The sequence below is a fragment of the Pogona vitticeps genome, chromosome 2, assembly GCF_051106095.1.
Source record: "Pogona vitticeps strain Pit_001003342236 chromosome 2, PviZW2.1, whole genome shotgun sequence".
NCBI classification, from domain to species: Eukaryota; Metazoa; Chordata; class Lepidosauria; order Squamata; family Agamidae; genus Pogona; species Pogona vitticeps.
The window spans coordinates 4,079,232-4,097,487 of record NC_135784.1 but is presented as its reverse complement, the minus strand read 5'-3'; the positions used below and the strand labels follow the sequence as shown (position 1 = coordinate 4,097,487).

Here is an 18,256-nt window from a genome sequence, read left to right as displayed (position 1 = left end):
CCTGGCCTTTGGGGTGGGGTGAAGACGACACGAGCATCAGAGAGGAAAAGAACAGCCCCACACCAGTGCTTTATGAGGGGAGGGGCTGCCGGCCCACAGGCATGCGCAGTGAGGCAGTGGCCGTTAAAAGCAGTTGGGAATAGAAGGCGGCGGTGGCAGTCGTTCTTCCCGCTTTTTTTTTTTAATCCCCACCTCCTAGCGCGTGAGGCGGCTGGTTGTGATTGCTCAGGAAAAGGAAGGCGGGGCCTGAGGAGAAGGCGGGGCCAATGGTTGCCGGCTCAGGTATCCTGCCTGAAGGAAACGAAGGAAAAGGCGCCAGAGGAAGCGGTTGTAGGGAGGGGAGGGAAGTGAAATGAGGGAGGCCCCTCGGAATCATTACCACAAGAATGCCCTCAGAAAGTGAAGGAGGGGGGCAGGGGCCTCCTGTGGTTTCATCAACACCGTTTTGACATCTGCCAGTCACGAAGCCATTCCAAGGACACATTTGGTGTCCAGGAGTGTGGGGTGGGATTCAGGGACGAGAAGTACAGGCAAAGGCATGCAGAAGTAGAATGGAGAGGACAGAGGGTGGTCCTGAGGAAGGAAAAATGGTTTCTCGTCAGCAAATCCTCCCAGGTCCCAAGAGGGCTGGCCTCACTCTCCCATGTAGGGGAAGTTATCTTTGGGGGCAGAAGGGAGGACCAACAACACCTTTTGACCTCAGTCACTTCCCTTCCCAACCCCCATGGTCCTCTCATGGACAAGCTCTGCGCCTCCTGCCATCCTCCTCCTCTCCCTTCGCCCCTTTTCTGTCAGTGGGACCCTCAAGGTGAAAGGAAAAAGCCTCCTTTGGTTTCTCAGGTCCTCGTCGATGAAGAAATGGGTGGCTATCTGGAAACAGACACACACACACCTTTCATTGGGTGCAGCCCTTTGGGAAGGGAAGGAAATGGACTTCTGAGGAAAATCAAAAGGAACTGTCAGCATCCATGGTTTGGTAGGGCCCATTTTCCACCTCTCTCAAAGCATGTTTCAACAGCCTCTGTTCTACAAGTCCATAAAAGAAGCCTCCATGAAGGAGGCTTCTCTGCTTCAGCTCCCATCTGGATTTAGAATCTGTTTCTTTTCAACGCTAGGGGAAAAAAGGATCTGGAACCCAAGACCTAAGTTTGTGACAAGAACACTAAATGGAAAGAGAAGCAGTTCCACACCCCCCCCCCAAAAAACAATAAACCAGGTTGAAAAAGCCCAACTTGTATGAAAGAGATCTGCATCTGCTGCTATCAACAGTGCAACTGTTTTTCTATACAAACATTTTAAATGTTGAGCCATTTACAGTGGGGCCTCGACTTATGGACGTCCCTACTTACGAAAATTTCAACTTACAAAAAACTCAGGCCGCAAAATTTTGCCTCAATTTGCAGCCGGAGCTTCCACTTACAAATTGAAAAAGGCAGGGGGAAAGGGTGGGAAATTCAAACTGTTGGTGGCGAAGAGGCTGCAAGGGAGATGGGGAAAGTTATAGAAAATTGAATGGAGACTTCCAAAGAATAGCAAGGAGAGACAAGATGCTCTTGTATTGTGGTGCTGGAGGAGACTCTTGAGAGTCCCCTGGACTGCAAAGAGAACAAACCTATCCATTTTGAAAGAAATCAACCCTGAGTGGAAGGAAAGATCCTGAACCTGAGGCTCCAATACTTTGGACATCTCATAAGAAGAGAAGTCTCCCTGGAAAAGACCCTGATGTTGGGAAAGTGTGAAGGCAAGAGGAGAAGGGGACGACAGAGGATGAGATGGTTGGACAGTGTCATCAAAGCTACCAACATGAATTTGACCCAACTCCGGGAGGCAGTGGAAGACAGGAGGGCCTGGCGTGCTCTGGTTCATGGGGTTATGAAGAGTCGGACATGACTTAACAACTAAACAACAACAAACCTGTACAGTGTTACTGGCCTCCATCCATAGTTCTTCAGGCACTCTGTCCAGCATATCTAGTTCCTTAAATCTGTTCTTCACTTCCACTGTGTATTCATAAGGGATTTGGTTTAGATTATATCTGACTAGCCCAGTGGTTTTTCCTGCTTTCTTCAGTTTAAGCATGCGTTTTGCTATAAGAAGCTGATGATCAGAGCCACAATCAGCTCCAGGTCTTGTTTTTGCTGACTGTATAGAGCTTCTCCATCTTTGGCTGCAGAGAATATAGTCAATCTGATTTCGGTACTGCCCATCTGGAGATGTCCATGTGTAGAGTCGCCTCTTGTGTTGCTGGAAAAGAGTGTTTGTGACAACCAGCTTGTTCTCTTGACAAATCTCTATTAGCCTATGCCCTGCTTTGTTTGAACTTCCAAGGCCATACTTACCTGTTGTTCCTTTTATCTCCCTAGTTTAGCATTTCAATCCCCTATAATGAGAAGAACATCTTTCTTTGGTGTCAGTTCTAGAAGGTGTTGTAAGTCTTCAGAAAATTGGTCTATTTCAGTGTCTTCAGCATTGGTGGTTGGTACATAAACTTGGATTACTGTGATGTTGAAAGGTCTGCCTTGGATTTGTATTGAAAACATTCTCTCATTTTTGAGATTATATCCCAGTACAGCTTTTCCCACTCTTTTGTTGACTATGAGGGCTACTCCATTCCTTCTATGGAATTCTTGCCCATAATAATCATCTGAATTGAATTCGCCCATTCCTGTCCATTTTAGTTCACTGACACCCAGGATGTCCATGTTTATTCTTTCCATCTCCTGTTTGACCACATCCAACTTACCAAGGTTCACTGATCTTACATTCCAGGTTATTAGGCAGTATTTTTCTTTGCAGCATCAGACTTGTCTTTCACCCAGGCACATTCACAGCTGAGCGTCTTTTCGGATTTGGCCCAACCACTTCATTAGCAGTGGAGCTTCTTGTAGTTGTCCTCCGCTCTTCCTCAGTAGCATGTTGGATGCCTTCCGACTTGAGGGGCTCATCTTCCAGCGTCATATATTGTAGCCTTTTGTTTCTGTTCATGGGGTTTCCTTGGCAAAGATACTGGAGTGGCTTGCCAGTTCCTACTCCAGGTGGATCACTGGGTTCAGAAACAGAAAAGGGGAAAGGAACATGAAGATATTGGTTTCTTCTCAGGTGCCATAAGTATAAGCATCATGTGGAGGTGGTTCGGGTTCTATGTGTGCAGAACATGGAAGAACATTGGGGAACGTGGACATCATTGACGTGCTTTATAGAATATGGACACCTCCCCAGGTTGCCACAGGTATGGCCATAATTCCTGGGATGTAGCAAATCAAGCCTCAGCCACACACAGAGACAAATATTTGTGGGTCAAAGGAAACACATGGAGAAATGCAACAGGCTTACTTGGTGCAAATGTGGGAGCTCAACCCATGAATGAGCATGTACGAATAAAAAGGAGGAAAATAGCAGTGTACATAGGCCAGTAGGCTTGTACCAAGGGAGTGGTCCTCTGTGGTCTTCCAGTCAGATTCCTGATCGGATGCGTGACTTTCGCAGGAGTACCCCGGAGATTTATACATCTCCTGGGCAAATATCAGAAGCCTATGGTTCATCATAGCAGACGTGATCCAAATCAAGGTGTAAGACAAACATAGACAAGTATTTCCAGACTCCATCTAGATACTGTACAAATCTTTTCCTTGTTGCAATAATTCCAGGCAACTCCATAGCTTGATTATTACTACAGTGTTTCATTTCCAATTTTTTTCTAGGTTATATAAGATAAAATGATTTCAGAAAACATAATTGTAAGAAATACGATAAAATCCCAACGTCTTACAGTAAGGAAACTGTAGGCATATAACTTAAAATTATATGAAAACTGAACTTAAGCTTTATGCAAATACTTATCTCATTATAATCACGTTTCCAAATTGCAAGAAATACACACACTTCTCTATGAAGAGAGACTCTTTTAAAAGTAAAAGAGAACAATGAAAAGTCATTAAGAATAAAAATACATGAAATAAAAAGATCTATTTAGCTTGAAGTGAGCTTAGACAAAGAGAAAAATAAATACTACATGCTCACCCAGCCAAAGAATTTAGGGAGGAAATTCATCAGTGACTATTTATTTATTTAGTTCAGGGGTTTTAAACTCAATTTACCTGGGGGCCGCTAGAGGCAGAGTCTGGGTGAGGCTGGGCCGCATCAGATTTTCCGCCGAGCAGAGCAAGAGCCCGAGGAAGCCGCCCAAGAGTTTCCTTAGCTGACAGACAGGTGGGCTGGCTGGCAGGCTGCAGTTCTGGATGGAGGTTGCAAGAGGTGCTGTCTTGGGAGTCAGCCGGAGAGCGAGGCAAGGCTTTTTTTTTTTACTCTTGACAGCAGAGGATGTGTGGGTGCTTTGGGGAGGCAGGCAAGGCGAGGGCCACAAACTATCATCTGGGGGGGGGCGCAAATGGCCCTCGGGCCGCATGTTTGAGACCCCTGATTTAGTTAATTTATATGCTGCCCACACTACCCAAAGGTCTCTGGGCGGCTTACAACATTTAAAATACAATAAAAATTCTGAACAATTAAAATACAATTAAATAATATATAATTGCCGTTCCTGGATGTCTCCTGCTTACAATGGTATAGAGTTATGACAAGTGCTTGGTCACTCACTCAGTCAGTCCCAATGTAAGTATATTTACAGTCCGTTTTCTTGCAAAACCCAAACAGTTATTGATCTCAACAGGAGAGGAATCTGGTCTTTCCTCCCGTCTCCTGGATCCCCTGTGCAAGAACAACTGAAGGAAATCCTCCTGAAAAAAATCTAAAAGAACTGTTAATGTGGAGACAGAGAGAGAGAGAGAGATTTCCCTCCCCGCCTTCCTCTTCCTCCTGCCAAGCCCACCCCTTCCCCACCCAGGGCGTTGCATCCTTAAACCCCCTTTTCCCACTTTTGCAGAAAGGAAGGGGTCCGGACTTTGGGGACCCTCACCTCCGCTCCCCCGCCTCCAATATCCCCAACTAGGAGACTCGGAATGAAAGATTTGCAATTCGGGTCCGTGCAATGGAAACCAATAGAGAAAGGGGTGGATTTGCAATCCGGATGGAAAGGAGACGTCCCCTCCCCACCTCACCTCCTGGGGGGGGGAAGGAATTTTGGTTTCTTTCTTTTTTTTTAAACCACACCCTCCCCCAATATTTTGCAAACACTCCTCCCCCACGGCTCACCTCCTTGCAATTTATAAAGCGGGAAACTCCGGAGGCGCGTTTACAGGCGACCATAGAGACGGGAGAATCAGTCGCGCCCTGTCACTGCTTCCGGTTCCTGTTTAGAGACGAAGGGGAGGAGCTCCAAAGGGGGGGAAGGTTTTGTGTGTAGGGGGGAGGGGTTATAAGAAAGAGCCTTTTCTTGGCAGGGAGAGAGTTAAGCTCCGCGGAGAGGCGCTGCTCTATCCTCCTTCATAGCTCTAGGTTTTTTTTTCTTGCCAAATATAAATAGAGGGACTCGCCGAAAGAAAAACTCCCCCTCGCCCCCCCCCGGCTCTTCATTCATGGAAACCTCCGTTCAGGAGAACATAGAGCTACGAAGGGAATGGGTAGAGGAGACTCCTCCTTGTGCGCTTTCCAAACGGGAACAAGGAACACCGCGCCTGCCTCTTCTCACCGCACGCCTAGGGTCCTGGGGGAATTCCCCTTTTGTGAAGAGGGTCTCCTTGTGAGTTTCTGGCAGAACCTGCGGTGCATCACGTTAATTTGGTGGTGTGGGGGGGAAGAGAGATCTCAATGCACTTCGGGGGCGGGGAAGGCTTCTCTGCACAAAAGACTTTGCAAGGCAGGCGTCCCACCCACCCCGTCGGGGTATTTTCAGGGGAGAGATGGGATCCTGGCTGGAGGTGGGGTGGGACAGAGGAGAGAGATTCCCCCCCCCCATTTCTCCTCAGAGCAAAGCACCAGGGTGGGTGGGATCGCCTCTCCTAATTGGAGACCCAACACGCGCGCCCACACACACACACATACACTTTTGCCCTGAATCCTGTAAGCCCCCCACCCCCAATAGGGAAATCCCAGCTCCTTCCTATTTCCCAAATCTTGGAAAAGGCTGCAAGTCCCCCAGGGAGAGAAAGGGGCCAGGAGGGTGCAGAGAGGAAGAGGAAGAGAAAGAAGAGGGGCTGCCAGGCGGGAGGAAGTCAGGGAAAGAATTGACACTGAGAAAAAAGTTTAAATAATAACCTTTATCTAATTCTCTTAGGTAAACAGGACATCCTAAGAATGCCCACAAACGTAGGCAAGCACACATGGTCTCTGCCTGGGAAGTGTGTGGACTTGAGAGGGAGAAAAGAGTAATCCCCTTTTATAGAGCTTCCCGTAAACAGAGACAGGTGAGGTCTTTAAGCCCATTAATCCAGGATGGGTTGAATGTTGGATCTTGCCAGATCCCAACAGGAAGGGCAGCGGGAGGGTTGGGCGGGGGAGAAGGTGGGGGGTCAGTTGGGTGGGAGGGGGGGCTGATGCAGGAACACACCCCCTTCTGAGCTGTGTCCATCTCCCAGGAAAATGAGCTGGGGGGGCTTTTAGAGCCCCTTTCCTTTGAAACATGGATGTAAAAAAAAAGATGATGATGAAGTAAATCAGGAAATGATGAGGAAAATTAGCCAGAAACCTCCCAGACACTTAAAAAAATGGGCTGAACCCCAAGTCCTAGAGGGGCAAGAAAAGGGGAGAGTTTTTTGGGGGGGGTTGAAGAAATGAGAAGAGGAGCAATACAGGCTGAAGAATATTTGTCTGGCAGTTGGGCTTCCCCTCCAGCTGAAGTTTCTTCCTCTCTTGCAAGGCCTCGCCCTCCCATTAGCCCTCTTTCTCTCCCTCCTTCCCTCTCCCCCCCCCCAGGCATCCTCCTCCCCTTTTTAAATCTCCCTTTTGTCCCTTTGTGAACTGCTTTCCCATTTCCATCTTGGAGGGACACAGGAGGCAACTGGCCGGCCAGGCCACCCCAGAGGACAGAAAAAGGACAAGCGAACTCCCCTGTGAGTCAAACATCATTAATATTATTATTACCATTAATTTTCCCTTTCCCCCCAAGAAGCCTCCTGTCTGAGCCTTTTTCTTTTCTCCAAGGGAAGGAGGATGGGCTGGGGTTTCCCTGGCTGGTAGAGAATTTGAACCCAGATCTCCTGAATCCTCCCCCAACCCTGCCTCTCTGCACATGGGGAGAGTGTTTTCCTCCTGCCAGAGATCCTGCTCACCCCCTCCACCCCAGCCTCTCATGGATCTCAGGACCCTAACCCTGCTGTTCACCTGACCGGGGGGGGGGTTCTTGGGAATCTCTCCTCCCCCAATTTTGGGGATTGAAGGAGGGGAATAGATCTGCTTCCCTACATCTGGATGGAGACCCAAGAAGGGAGGCAGGAAGAGGCGTAAAGATATCCCCCCTTCCCCAAAAACCCCACCACCATCTCCTTCCACCTCCCCAGCTGCTTTCCACCAATCCTTCCTTGTTTGGCTCCCCCCCTGGCTTTTTCCCTCTTTATCCCTACCTTGGATTCTCCCCTAAGCTGGGAAGGAGGGGGGAGTCTCGGGGGGGGGGGAGAAGAAGAAGGAAAAGCATTCCACCCCCTTGAAGGTAAAAGATCCGATCCAGACTGTATTTACCCTCCCCTTGGAAAGAGAAGCAAAAGGGGGCAAAAATTAAGACGTAGCACATGGGAGGGAAGAAGGAGGCATCTCTCCCCACAGGGAGGAGAGACCCACAGGGAGGAGAGATCATGGAGGGGCAGAGACCACACCCCGCCTCTAAGGTGCAGGGCTTTTGGGGGGACCCCCTGGCCTTCCTGGAGTCTGGAGGAGGAACGATCAATCCTCTGAGGATGGAAAGAAGGAGCTGAGCTCAAGGTCCCAGAGAGGCAGGAACAGGAGTGGGAGTGGGGGGAGGAATGGGATGATGATGGTGGTGGTGGGGGAGACAAGGACAGGAAAAAATTTCCCCACATCAGGGTCTTTTCCAGGGAGTCTTCTCTTCTCATGAGATGGCTAAAATATTGGAGACTCAGCTTCAGGATCTGTCCTTCCAGTGAGCACTCAGGGTTGATTTCCTTTAAAATGGATAGGGTTTTTTTTCCCTTTGCAGTCCAGGGGACTCTCAGGAAGACAGGTAGGATGGTCATTTCTCTGCCTTCTTTCCTCCCTCCCTCTTTGTCTCCAGGAGCCCAAAGGAAAAATTCCTCCCCCTCTCCCCCCCCCATTTGCCCAAGGCTGGAAAAGTTACCCTGAAGCTTCAGTTCCTGGAGGGGGAGGCAGGTGTGGTGGGTGAAGGAAAATGAGGAAAAGAGGAGTCCGTTAAGTAGATCCGAGGGGGCACCACCATTGCAGCTGGGGGGGGGGAAGGTGAGGGTTCAGCTGTGTGGGAAGGGGCTGATGCAGGCAACTTGATCTGGACATCATCCTTCTTCTGCACAAGCATCCACCCACCCGGGACCACTCTTTCCAGACACTCTTAACAAGGTCCTGATTAGTCTCCTCTTTTCTGGAGGATGGGGCAGAGAGGAGGGCAAACCTGGTCCGTCTACAGATCAGATCCCAGGCTGGGGATCAGCTACAGGAGAGGTGGGAGGATTTCCAAGCTGCTTGGCTGGGAGGGGCTGCGTTTTAATTTTGTTTCTTTCTTTCTTTTTTTTTTTTTGCTTGTTGCATTTTTATAATGACCCCTTTGATTTCCAGAGCTGAGCAGGAATCTGAATTCAGGTCTTTGAAGTCCTAATCCCAAATTCTGTCCACTTAAAAGGGTTTCCTAGTGGAAAAGATGAGGCCTTGCCTGCTTCTCCTGCCGCCCACCCACCCATGTGTGTCCCCAGGGAATGTTGTTCTCTGGCTCCCCTCTCCCTCCCCTCCCAGCTAACTTGGAGGAGAAACCTTTTGTCTCAAGAGTCTGAGAGATGCCCCTCCCTGCTCTTCCTCACCCTTTCTTTCCTTCCTTCCTTTTGTTCCTTCCTTTTCTGCTTTTTCAGCCTTTTGTTTCACTCCAAAGAAGAGGAGAGACAGGAAGATGGAGCCCCTCAAGATACAAAGAGGGCACTCGCACCTTCTCTAAAGAATCCTTTTTTCTCTTTTTTTTTCAAGGGAAGGGGTGAGACTGAGCTGATCTTCACTCCTTTTCTCAGGACAAGAGTGAAAAATCAAACTCCAGGTCCCTCGGAACATTTATAAGGCAGGTAAAATGTCTGTATCTGTGTCAGAATCACCATATTGTGCAATTAATAGAATGTAATACAGGAAGACCATGGATTCTCCCCCCCCCAGATGCTGAAAAATACAGATTATAATGAACACTATCTTAATAGGAGATGGGTGACATAGCATGGATCTATGGCTCTAACTTCATGTTTCCAGATCTATATTTCTAGAAATTTTCTTTTAATATTTTCAATATTTCTAAATTATGGATTATTGAATCTGTGTATTCTGATCCCATGGATCAGGGAGTCCTGTTCTGTGTTGTAAAGCTTCGATAAGTATGCCAGAACATTTCTGTTCAATAGCAGGCCACGTCACGACTCTCTGGGGCAGCTCCCACCAGATCTTCCCTGACCCATGTTGAGGGACAGAGAAGACACGGTGATCCGTGTGACATATTTTGCCTCCTCCAAAGTTCTTCTAGGTTGTTGGAATATAAAGGGTGATTTCTAGAACTGGAGACAGGACTGAAAATGAGGCCAACCTGGTGCCGAATAACATTGGCCATTTTTGCAGCCGCATGACACTCTTAGTCCATAATCAGCTTGTGAACTATAAGCATTGTGAGGATGCTTCTCCCTCATAGTGTTAACAACCCCAAAATCTCCCATCTTGTAACTGAATGTTTGAGGATTTTCCCTTAGTTTTAGAACGTTGGACTTCTTCCTGTTTAATTTCATTCTGTTGTTTTTAGCATAGTAATCCAGCCCGTCAAAATCTTTTTGAATTTTGCTTCTGTCTTTTATTCCCCCCAATTTTGGGTCATATGCAGATGTGAAAACCATTCCTTGCCCTCCCCCATCCGAGTCATTCATGAGAATTTTAAAGAGTACCGAGGCCCAGGATAGAGCCTTGGAATATCCCACCAGGACATGGGTCTGGCCTGCTCCTTCCCACTTTTAAAAACTCTGAGGCTGTAGTGCTTGAACTCATTTGATGCAATTACTGGGGAGTCATTTACTATATTCTCAGAGCGTATCCATTCCAGATGGCAAATCTTGGGTGAAATGGAAACAGCTTATGGAAATGGAAATATCTTACGAAGATATCTGCTCCAAGTCTTTCCTTGAATATCAGCCAAGTGTCCGAGTCCCAAGAAATAGTACTCTTATTTGGCATGGGTTAGGTTCATCATTAGTACTGTGTCCAATTTAGGATAGAGCACTTGTAGACGGATGCCAAGAAAAAACTGCAAGATGATCAGGGGGCTGGAAACCAAGCCTTCTAGGGAAAGACAGAAAGAACTGGGCATGTTTAGCTTTGAGAAATGAAGAGAGAGAGAGAGATGACAGCATTCTTTAAAGACTCAAAAGGTTCTCACACAAAAGACGGACAGGATCTATTGTCGGTGACTTCACAGTACAAGAGATATAGTAATTGGTTCAGGTTATTGTTGTTCGGTCATTAAGTTGTGTTTGACTCTTCGTGACCCCATGGGCCAGAGCACGCCAGGCCCTCCTGTCTTCCCCTGCCTCCCGGAGTTGGGTCAAATTCATGCTCAGAAATCCAATGACACTGTCCAACCATCTCATCCTCTGTCGTCCCCTTCTCTTGCCTTCACATTTTCCCAACATCAGGGTCTTTCCAGGGAGTCCTCTCTTCTCATGAGATGGCCAAAGTATTGGACCCTGACCTTCAGGAAATGTCTTTCCAATGAGCACTCAGGGTTGATTTCTTTCAGAATGGATAGGTTTGATCTACTTGCAGTCCAGTGGACTCTCAAGAGTCTCCTCCAGCACCACCATTCAAAACCATCAATTATTTGGTGGTCAGCCTTCTTTATAGTCCAGCTCTCACTTCCATATATCACTACTGGAAAAACCATAGCTTTCACTATGCAGACCTTTGTCGGCAAGGTGAGGTTACTGCTTTTTAAGATGCTGTGTAGGCTTGTTATTGCTTTTCTCCCAAGAAGCAGGAGTCTTTTAATTTTGGGGCTGCTGTCACCATCTGCAGTGATCATGGAGCCCAGGAAAGTAAAATATGTCACTAGCTCCATATCTTCTCCTTTTATTTGCCAGAGGTGATAGGACCAGTGGCCATGATCTTAGTATTTTTGATGTTGAGCTTCAGACCATTTTTGTGCTCTCCTCTTTCACCCTCATTAACAGGTTCTTTAAGTCCTCCTCACTTTCTGCCATCAGAGTGGTATCATCTGCATATCGGAGGTTGTTGAGATTTCTTCCGGCAATCTTGATTCCGGCTTGGGATTCCTCCAATCCAGCCTTTTGCATGATATATTCTGCGTATAAGTTAAATAAGCAGGGAGACAATATACAGCCTTGGTGTACTCCTTTCCCAATTTTGAACCAATCAGTTGTTCCATATCCAGTTCTAACTGTTGCTTCCTGTCCCACATATAGATTTCTCAGGAAATAGATAAGGTGATCAGGCACTCCCATTTCTTTAAGGACTTGCCATAGTTTGCTTTGGTCCACAGAGTCAAAGAATTGTCCGCTGAAGAATTGCTGCTTTTGAATTGTGGTGACCGCCAAAGAATTGATGCTTTTCGTGCTGGAGGAGACTCTTGAGAGTCCCTTGGATGAGACGGTTGGACAGTGTTATCAAAGCATGAATTTGACCCAACTCTGGGAGGCAGTGGAAGACAGGAGGGTCTGGCGTGCTCTGGGCCATGGGGTCATGAAGAGTCAGACACGACTTAACGACTAAACAAGAAATAACACAGTCAAAGGCTTTTGCATATTCAATGATGCAGAAGTAGATGTTTTTCTGGAACTCTCTGGCTTTCTCCATAATCCAGCACATGTTAGCAATTTGGTCTCTAGTTCTTCTGCCCCCTGTAAATCCAGCTTGTACTTCTGGGAGTTCTCAGTCCATAATCTGTTGAAGCCTACCTTGGAGGATTTTGCGCATAACCTTGCTAACGTGTGAAATGAGTGCAATTGTATGGTAGTTGGAGCATTCTTTGGCACAGCCCTTCTTTGGGACAGAGATGTAGACTGATTTTTCCAGTCCACCCAGGATGTCCATGGCCACTGGTCAGTTTTCCAAACTTGCTGGCATATTGAGTGTAGCACCTTAACAGCGTCATCTTTTAAGATTTTAAATAGTTCAACTCGAATGCCATCACCTTCACTGGCCTTGTTGTTAGCCAAGCTTTCTAAGGCCCACCTGACTTCATTCTCCAGGATGTCTGGCCCAAGGTCAGCAGCCACACTATCTGGGTTGTCCGCTACATCAAGATTTTGTCGTATAATTCCTCTGTGTATTCTTGCCACCTCTTCTTGATGTCTTCTGCTTCTGTTAGGTCCCTACCATTTTTGTCGTTTATCATGTCCATCTTTGCACAAAATGTTCCTTTAATAGTTCCTATTTTCTTGAACAGATCTCTGGTTTTACCCTTTCTGTTATTTTCCTCTATTTCTTTGCACTGTTCATTTAAGGAGGCCCTCTTGTTTTTCCTTGCTATTATTTGGAAGTCTGTGTTCCATTTTCTGTAACTTTCCCTATCTTGCATTTCTTGCAGTTGCTTTCTTGCATTTGGGATGGTTTTTGTTGCTGCCTCCTGTACAATGTTACGAGCCTCTATCCAAAGTTCTTCAGGCACTCTGTCCACCAAATCTAGTTCCTTAAATCTGTTCTTCACTTCCACTGTGTATTCATAAAGGATTTGGTTTAGATTATATCTGACTAGCCCAGTGGTTTTTCCTACTTTCTTCAGTTTAAACTTGAATTTTGCTATGAGAAGCTGATGATCAGAGCCACAATCAGCTCCAGATCTTGTTTTTGCTGACTGTATAGAGCTTCTCCATCTTTGGCTGCAGAGAACATAATCAATCTGATTTCGATATTGCCCATCTGGTGATTTCTATGTATAGAGTCGCCTCTTGTGTTGTTGGAAAAGAGTGTTTGTGGTGACCAGCTTGTTCTCTTGACAAAACTCTATTAGCCTTTGCCCTGCTTTGTTTGAACTCCAAGGCCAAACTTCCCTGTTGTTCCTTTTATCTCTTGATTCCCTACTTTAGCATTCCAATCCCCTAGAATAAGAACATCTTTCTTTGGTGTCAGTTCTAGAAGGTGTTGTTTCATAGAAGTGGTCAGTTTTTGCCTCTATAGCATGGGTGGTTGGTGCACAAACTTGGATTACTGTGATGTTGAAAGGTGTGCCTTGGATTCATATTGAAATCATTCTATCATTTTTAGGATTGTATCCCAGTACAGCTTTTCCCACTCTTTTGTTGACTATGAGGGCTACTCCATTTCTTCTACTGGATTCTTGCACACAATAGTAGATATGATAATCATCTGAATTGAATTCACCCATTCCCATCCATTTTAGTTCACTGACACCCAGGATGTCCCTGTTTATTCTTGCCATCTCCTGTTTGACCACACCCAGCTTACCAAGGTTCATGGATCTTACATGCCAGGTTCCTATGCAGTATTTTTCTTTGCAGCATCAGAATTTCCTTTCACTTCCAGGCATGTCCGCAGCTGAGCATCCTTTCAGCTTTGGCCCAACCACTTCATTAGCTCTGGAGCTACTTGTCCTTCTTCTCCGCTATTCCTCAGTAGCATGTTGGATGCCTTCCGACCTGAGGGGCTCATCTTCCCGTGTCATATCGTTTAGCCTTTTGTTTCTGTTCATAGAGTTTTCTTGGCAAAGATACTGGAGTGGTTGCCAATTTCTGTTCCAGGTGGATTGCGTTCAGTCGGAACTCTCCACTATGACCTGTCCATCTTGGGTGTCCCTGCACGGCATAGCCCTTAGCTTCTGTGAGTTACTCAAGCCCCTTCGCCACAACCATGCAGCAATCCGTGAAGGCGTGGTTCAGGTTATAGGAAGCCAAAGTTTAATTGACTATCAGGAGAAACCTCCTAATGACTAAAGTAAGCAGTGTGGCAAGGAAACCATCACCATGAGAGGTGGTGAGCAGAAGAACTCTTGAAAGCATTCAAGAGAAAACATCTTTTAGATGCTCTATAATTTGGGTTCCTTCCTTCATTGTCATTTTGCTGGGAGAATATAAATCAAATGGTCAGGAAAGTTAGTATTTTCAATTTTTTTAACATTTTGGCAATTGAAAATTTTGCAATTCCAGTAAAAGAGAGTTCAAAAGGCCAAAACCTTCATTTCTCATTGAACAACTCCCACATTTTGGTTTACATCAACATAATAAACTGCTGCTAATATGGAACAACTTTTAATTTTTATCTTCTTTCTGTTGCATAAAATTGAGAATGTCTAATCTAGATGCAAGGACTTGGCAAGTCCCCATCCTTTGACTTTTTGTCTCCCTAGCTATTGTTAATCTCTCCTGAAAAGTAAAGGAATTCAAAATGCTTTCCTGCATCTTGCATTTCGGTAAGAAAGGGAAAATGGGAAGAATGTTATGGTTTCCACAACCAAACTTTATGGATCCCAACTCTACTATCTTTCCATCTGATTATGCAGGGGGGGAAAGGAATGGAGCCAGAAGGAGATTTCCTTCCTCCTTCTGATAGCCCTGGTGCAGTTACGGGGTTCCCATGACAGTCAAAGACCAAGAAAATAAATACCTTGGCTTGATTCCCCAATGTAACTAACTCCTGTGCTGCGCTCTTCTTTCATCTCATTTTTCTCGATTAGGTAAGAAACAGAAGAACTGGAACTCTGTAAGCCAGCTGATTTTCCACTTTAAAAAGACAATCGTGAAGCAAAAAAAGGAAACAAAATACACATTTAAAAGGAGAAAAAAGGCAGAAGGGAAGCTAAACAATAGCAGAGAAAAAGAACTCTACCACTTCTCTGAGTGTTTCTGTTTATATACTTCAGACCATCTTAAAGAAAAGAAAAGAAAAAGGTAGGAGAAAGTTTACAATGGGTAGAAAAACATTCAAGAGTACATCAGGATTCAAACACAATGGCAGTGTCCACCCCCAGGAAAAACAAAATCAATCCATGGAGCAAGAAAAGAGCATCTCTATGCATAAAAACTACCAAAGCAGTTGCCTGAGTTCACAGCAAAGAACTGAAACAGAGGAGAAACCTTATAAATGCATGGAGTGTGGAAAGAGCTTCCGTCACCGCAGTAACCTCAGTTCCCATAAAAAGATTCACACGGGAGAGAAACCATATAAATGTATGGAATGTGCAAAGAGCTTCAGTCACAGCAGTGACCTTAGTATTCATCAAAGAACTCACACAGGAGAGAAACCATATACATGCACAAAATGTGGGAAGAGCTTCAGTCACCGAAATAGCCTTAGTTCACATCAAAGGACTCACACCGGAGAGAAACCATATAAATGCAAAGAATGTGGGAAGAGCTTCCGTCACCGAGATAGTTTCAAAGGACATCAAAGAACTCACACAGGAGAGAAACCATATCAATGCATGGAATGTGGAAAGAGTTTCATTAAGAAAGGCAGCCTTAATTCACATCAAAGGACTCACACCGGGGAGAAACCATATAAATGCATGGAATGTGGGAAGAACTTCCGTCACAGCAGTGGCCTTATTTCACATCAAAGGACTCACACGGGAGAGAAACCATATCAATGCATGGAATGTGGAAAGAGCTACAGTAGCAGCGGTCACCTCATTGCTCATCAACGAAATCACACAGGTCAGAAACCTTATAAATGCATGGAATGTGGAAAGAGCTTCAGTCAGAATGGCATTCTTCGTAAACATGAAATAATTCATACAGGAGAAAAGCCATATAAATGCATGGAATGTGGAAAGAGTTTCACTCAAAGAGGTAACCTTACTTCACATCAAAGAACTCACACTGGGGAGAAACCATATAAATGCAAAGAATGTGGGAAGAACTTCAGTTTGAGCCTTAGCCTTATTTCACATCAAAGGACTCACACAGGACAGAAACCATACAAATGTAAGGACTGTGGAAAGAGCTTCAGTCAGAGAAGTCATCTAAATACACATCAAAGGACACACACAGGGAAGAAACCATATAAATGTATGGAATGTGGAAAGAGCTTCAGTCGAGGTGGTACTCTCAGGATACATGAAAGAATTCATACCGGGAAAAAACCATATAAATGCATGGAATGTGGAAAGAGCTTCAATCAAAGTGGTAACCTTCGTTCCCATCAGAGAATTCACACTGGAGAGAAACCATACAAATGCATGGAATGTGGAAAGACCTTCATACACAGCAACCACCTTAGTGCCCATCAAAGAACTCACACTAAGCAGAAACCATAGCAATGCACGGAATTTGAAAACCATAGCAATGCACGCCAGTAGTCTTGGTTTTCATAAAAGTATTTTCACAGGGAAGAAATCATAAATGCCTGCAATGTGAAGAGAACTTTAGTCAGAATTTCAGATCCAGATAAGGATGCCTGACTCACTCAGGAGTCCAGAGAGCTTTACTGTATAGACCTGGCAGGCAAAGAACAGAAGCCTATGATTCGTCATAGATGACAGTATCCCAGTTAAGGCTTAAACTCAAAATGGTACCCAACAATCAATCATAAGCATTTCTGAACTCATCTGAGTATCTTAATACAAGTGTTTTCACTGCATCTTCAAAATTTGTTACTCTATAGGTTTTATGTCTCTACATCATTTCAAGGTGTGTGGTTTTTTTGAAAAAAAAATCGGTAACTTTTGTATACTTCTATACCTCTCTTCAATAGATTTTGTACTAGCTACTTTTAAATATGAAATCTAGAACCCTGAAATGATGGACTAGTGAATGGTTGAGGTCTAATGACAAATGTAGAGAAAGTACTAAGTATGAACAATTTCTATCATCACATGAAGACATGCTGAAGGATGGTTTGAGGAAGGGAGTAGTAAGTAGAATTTATAACCCAATTTTGCATCAGGAGGAAAATGACACTGAAATAAAAGGATTGAAATCAATTCGGAAACATGATTTAAAGACAAAAATCAGATCAGAGAATTGGACAAAAATTTGGAAGATGACATTTTTAAGCTTGTCGGTAAGAATAAAGAAGTTTTTTTAAAATTAGTTTAAGGTGGTACATTACTCCAGTAAAATGGAACACAATAAATTCAGGCTATTCTGAGGCCTATTGGAAATGTGATGAAGAAATTGGCACATATTATATGTGGTGGGAGTGTAAATCGATTCAGAAATTTTGGAAATTGATTTTTAAGGAAATATGTGATATGTTTGGAAGAGATATTGAATTTAACTCTAAAATTGCTTTGCTGTCATTTTTTATTAGATAGAACTCGATTATTGCTCAAAGGACTTGATTTCAAATTTTATAACAAGTGCTAGAATATCAATAGTTAGCTACTGGAAAGACAAACATGAAGTTAAATTAGAAGACTGGTATGGGACATTGTGTTAAATGACAAATTGACTACTGAACGTAAGATGAAAAGAGGGAAAATAAGTTTAAATATTTTATGCTATTTGGGGTAGATTTACTGAATTTGTATTAGTGAAAGGAAAGGGGAAAGCCTCTAAGCAACAGTCAATACAATTTTGGAAAGGAGGTTCATAATAAAATAATTGCTCCAAAGGGTCCCGTGTGTATAGGGGTGCACTGTGTTTTTTTATTGTTAGTAAGTATTTTGTATTGCTGCATTTGTTTTGGAAAAATAAAATATATTTTGAAAAAAAGTTACAGATTTTATTTTATTTTATTTTATTTTTGTAGCAAATATTTTGGAATTACAGGACCATCTCTAATAAGAGTAAAAATTCTTTTTAAGAGCAACGGAACAATGAGAACATTTTGAATACATTCCAAAAATATAATAATATGGTATATTAAAACAGCAAAAGACAGAAGGTATACCTATGAAAAGTTTTAAATATATAAATTTTAAAAATCTAAAGCAAAAAGGCATTACTCAGTTCTAAGTATATTTAAGAGCCGACAAACAAAAATATTTCTGATTATCATGTAAGGGTGTGAAAACTGACGGGAAAATCATTGATGGAAGTGGTAATTTAGATTAGTCATAGCTGTTTTCTAAATAATTCCGTTACCTACCAAAACAATCAGCTTGTTTGGGAACAGAGCTACTGATACAGTAGTCCAGTGAAAGGGTTTTGTTCACTGTGTGTCAGTCTTTGTGAGAAAGAGTAAGCAACGTTCCAATGGTGTAATGTGAACAGAGGACAAGAAAAAAAGAGAATTTTTAAAATGATAC

The 18,256-nt window shown here is 44.2% G+C and overlaps 2 protein-coding genes across 2 annotated transcripts in view; one reads left to right on the top strand and one right to left on the bottom strand.

Moving 5' to 3' along the window:
• The window catches only part of LOC140703825 (uncharacterized), a 412,915-nt gene that overhangs the window by 360,898 nt on the left and 33,761 nt on the right, over window positions 1-18,256 (bottom strand). The gene's annotated exons all lie outside the window — the stretch shown is intronic.
• LOC110091735 (uncharacterized) lies at window positions 5,471-18,033 on the top strand. The gene is made up of 3 exons (XM_072987743.2): window positions 5,471-5,638; window positions 9,037-9,128; window positions 14,741-18,033. Exon 3 carries the CDS (start codon window positions 14,972-14,974, stop codon window positions 16,319-16,321), a length of 1,350 nt encoding a protein of 449 aa, XP_072843844.2. The 5' UTR covers window positions 5,471-5,638; window positions 9,037-9,128; window positions 14,741-14,971; the 3' UTR covers window positions 16,322-18,033.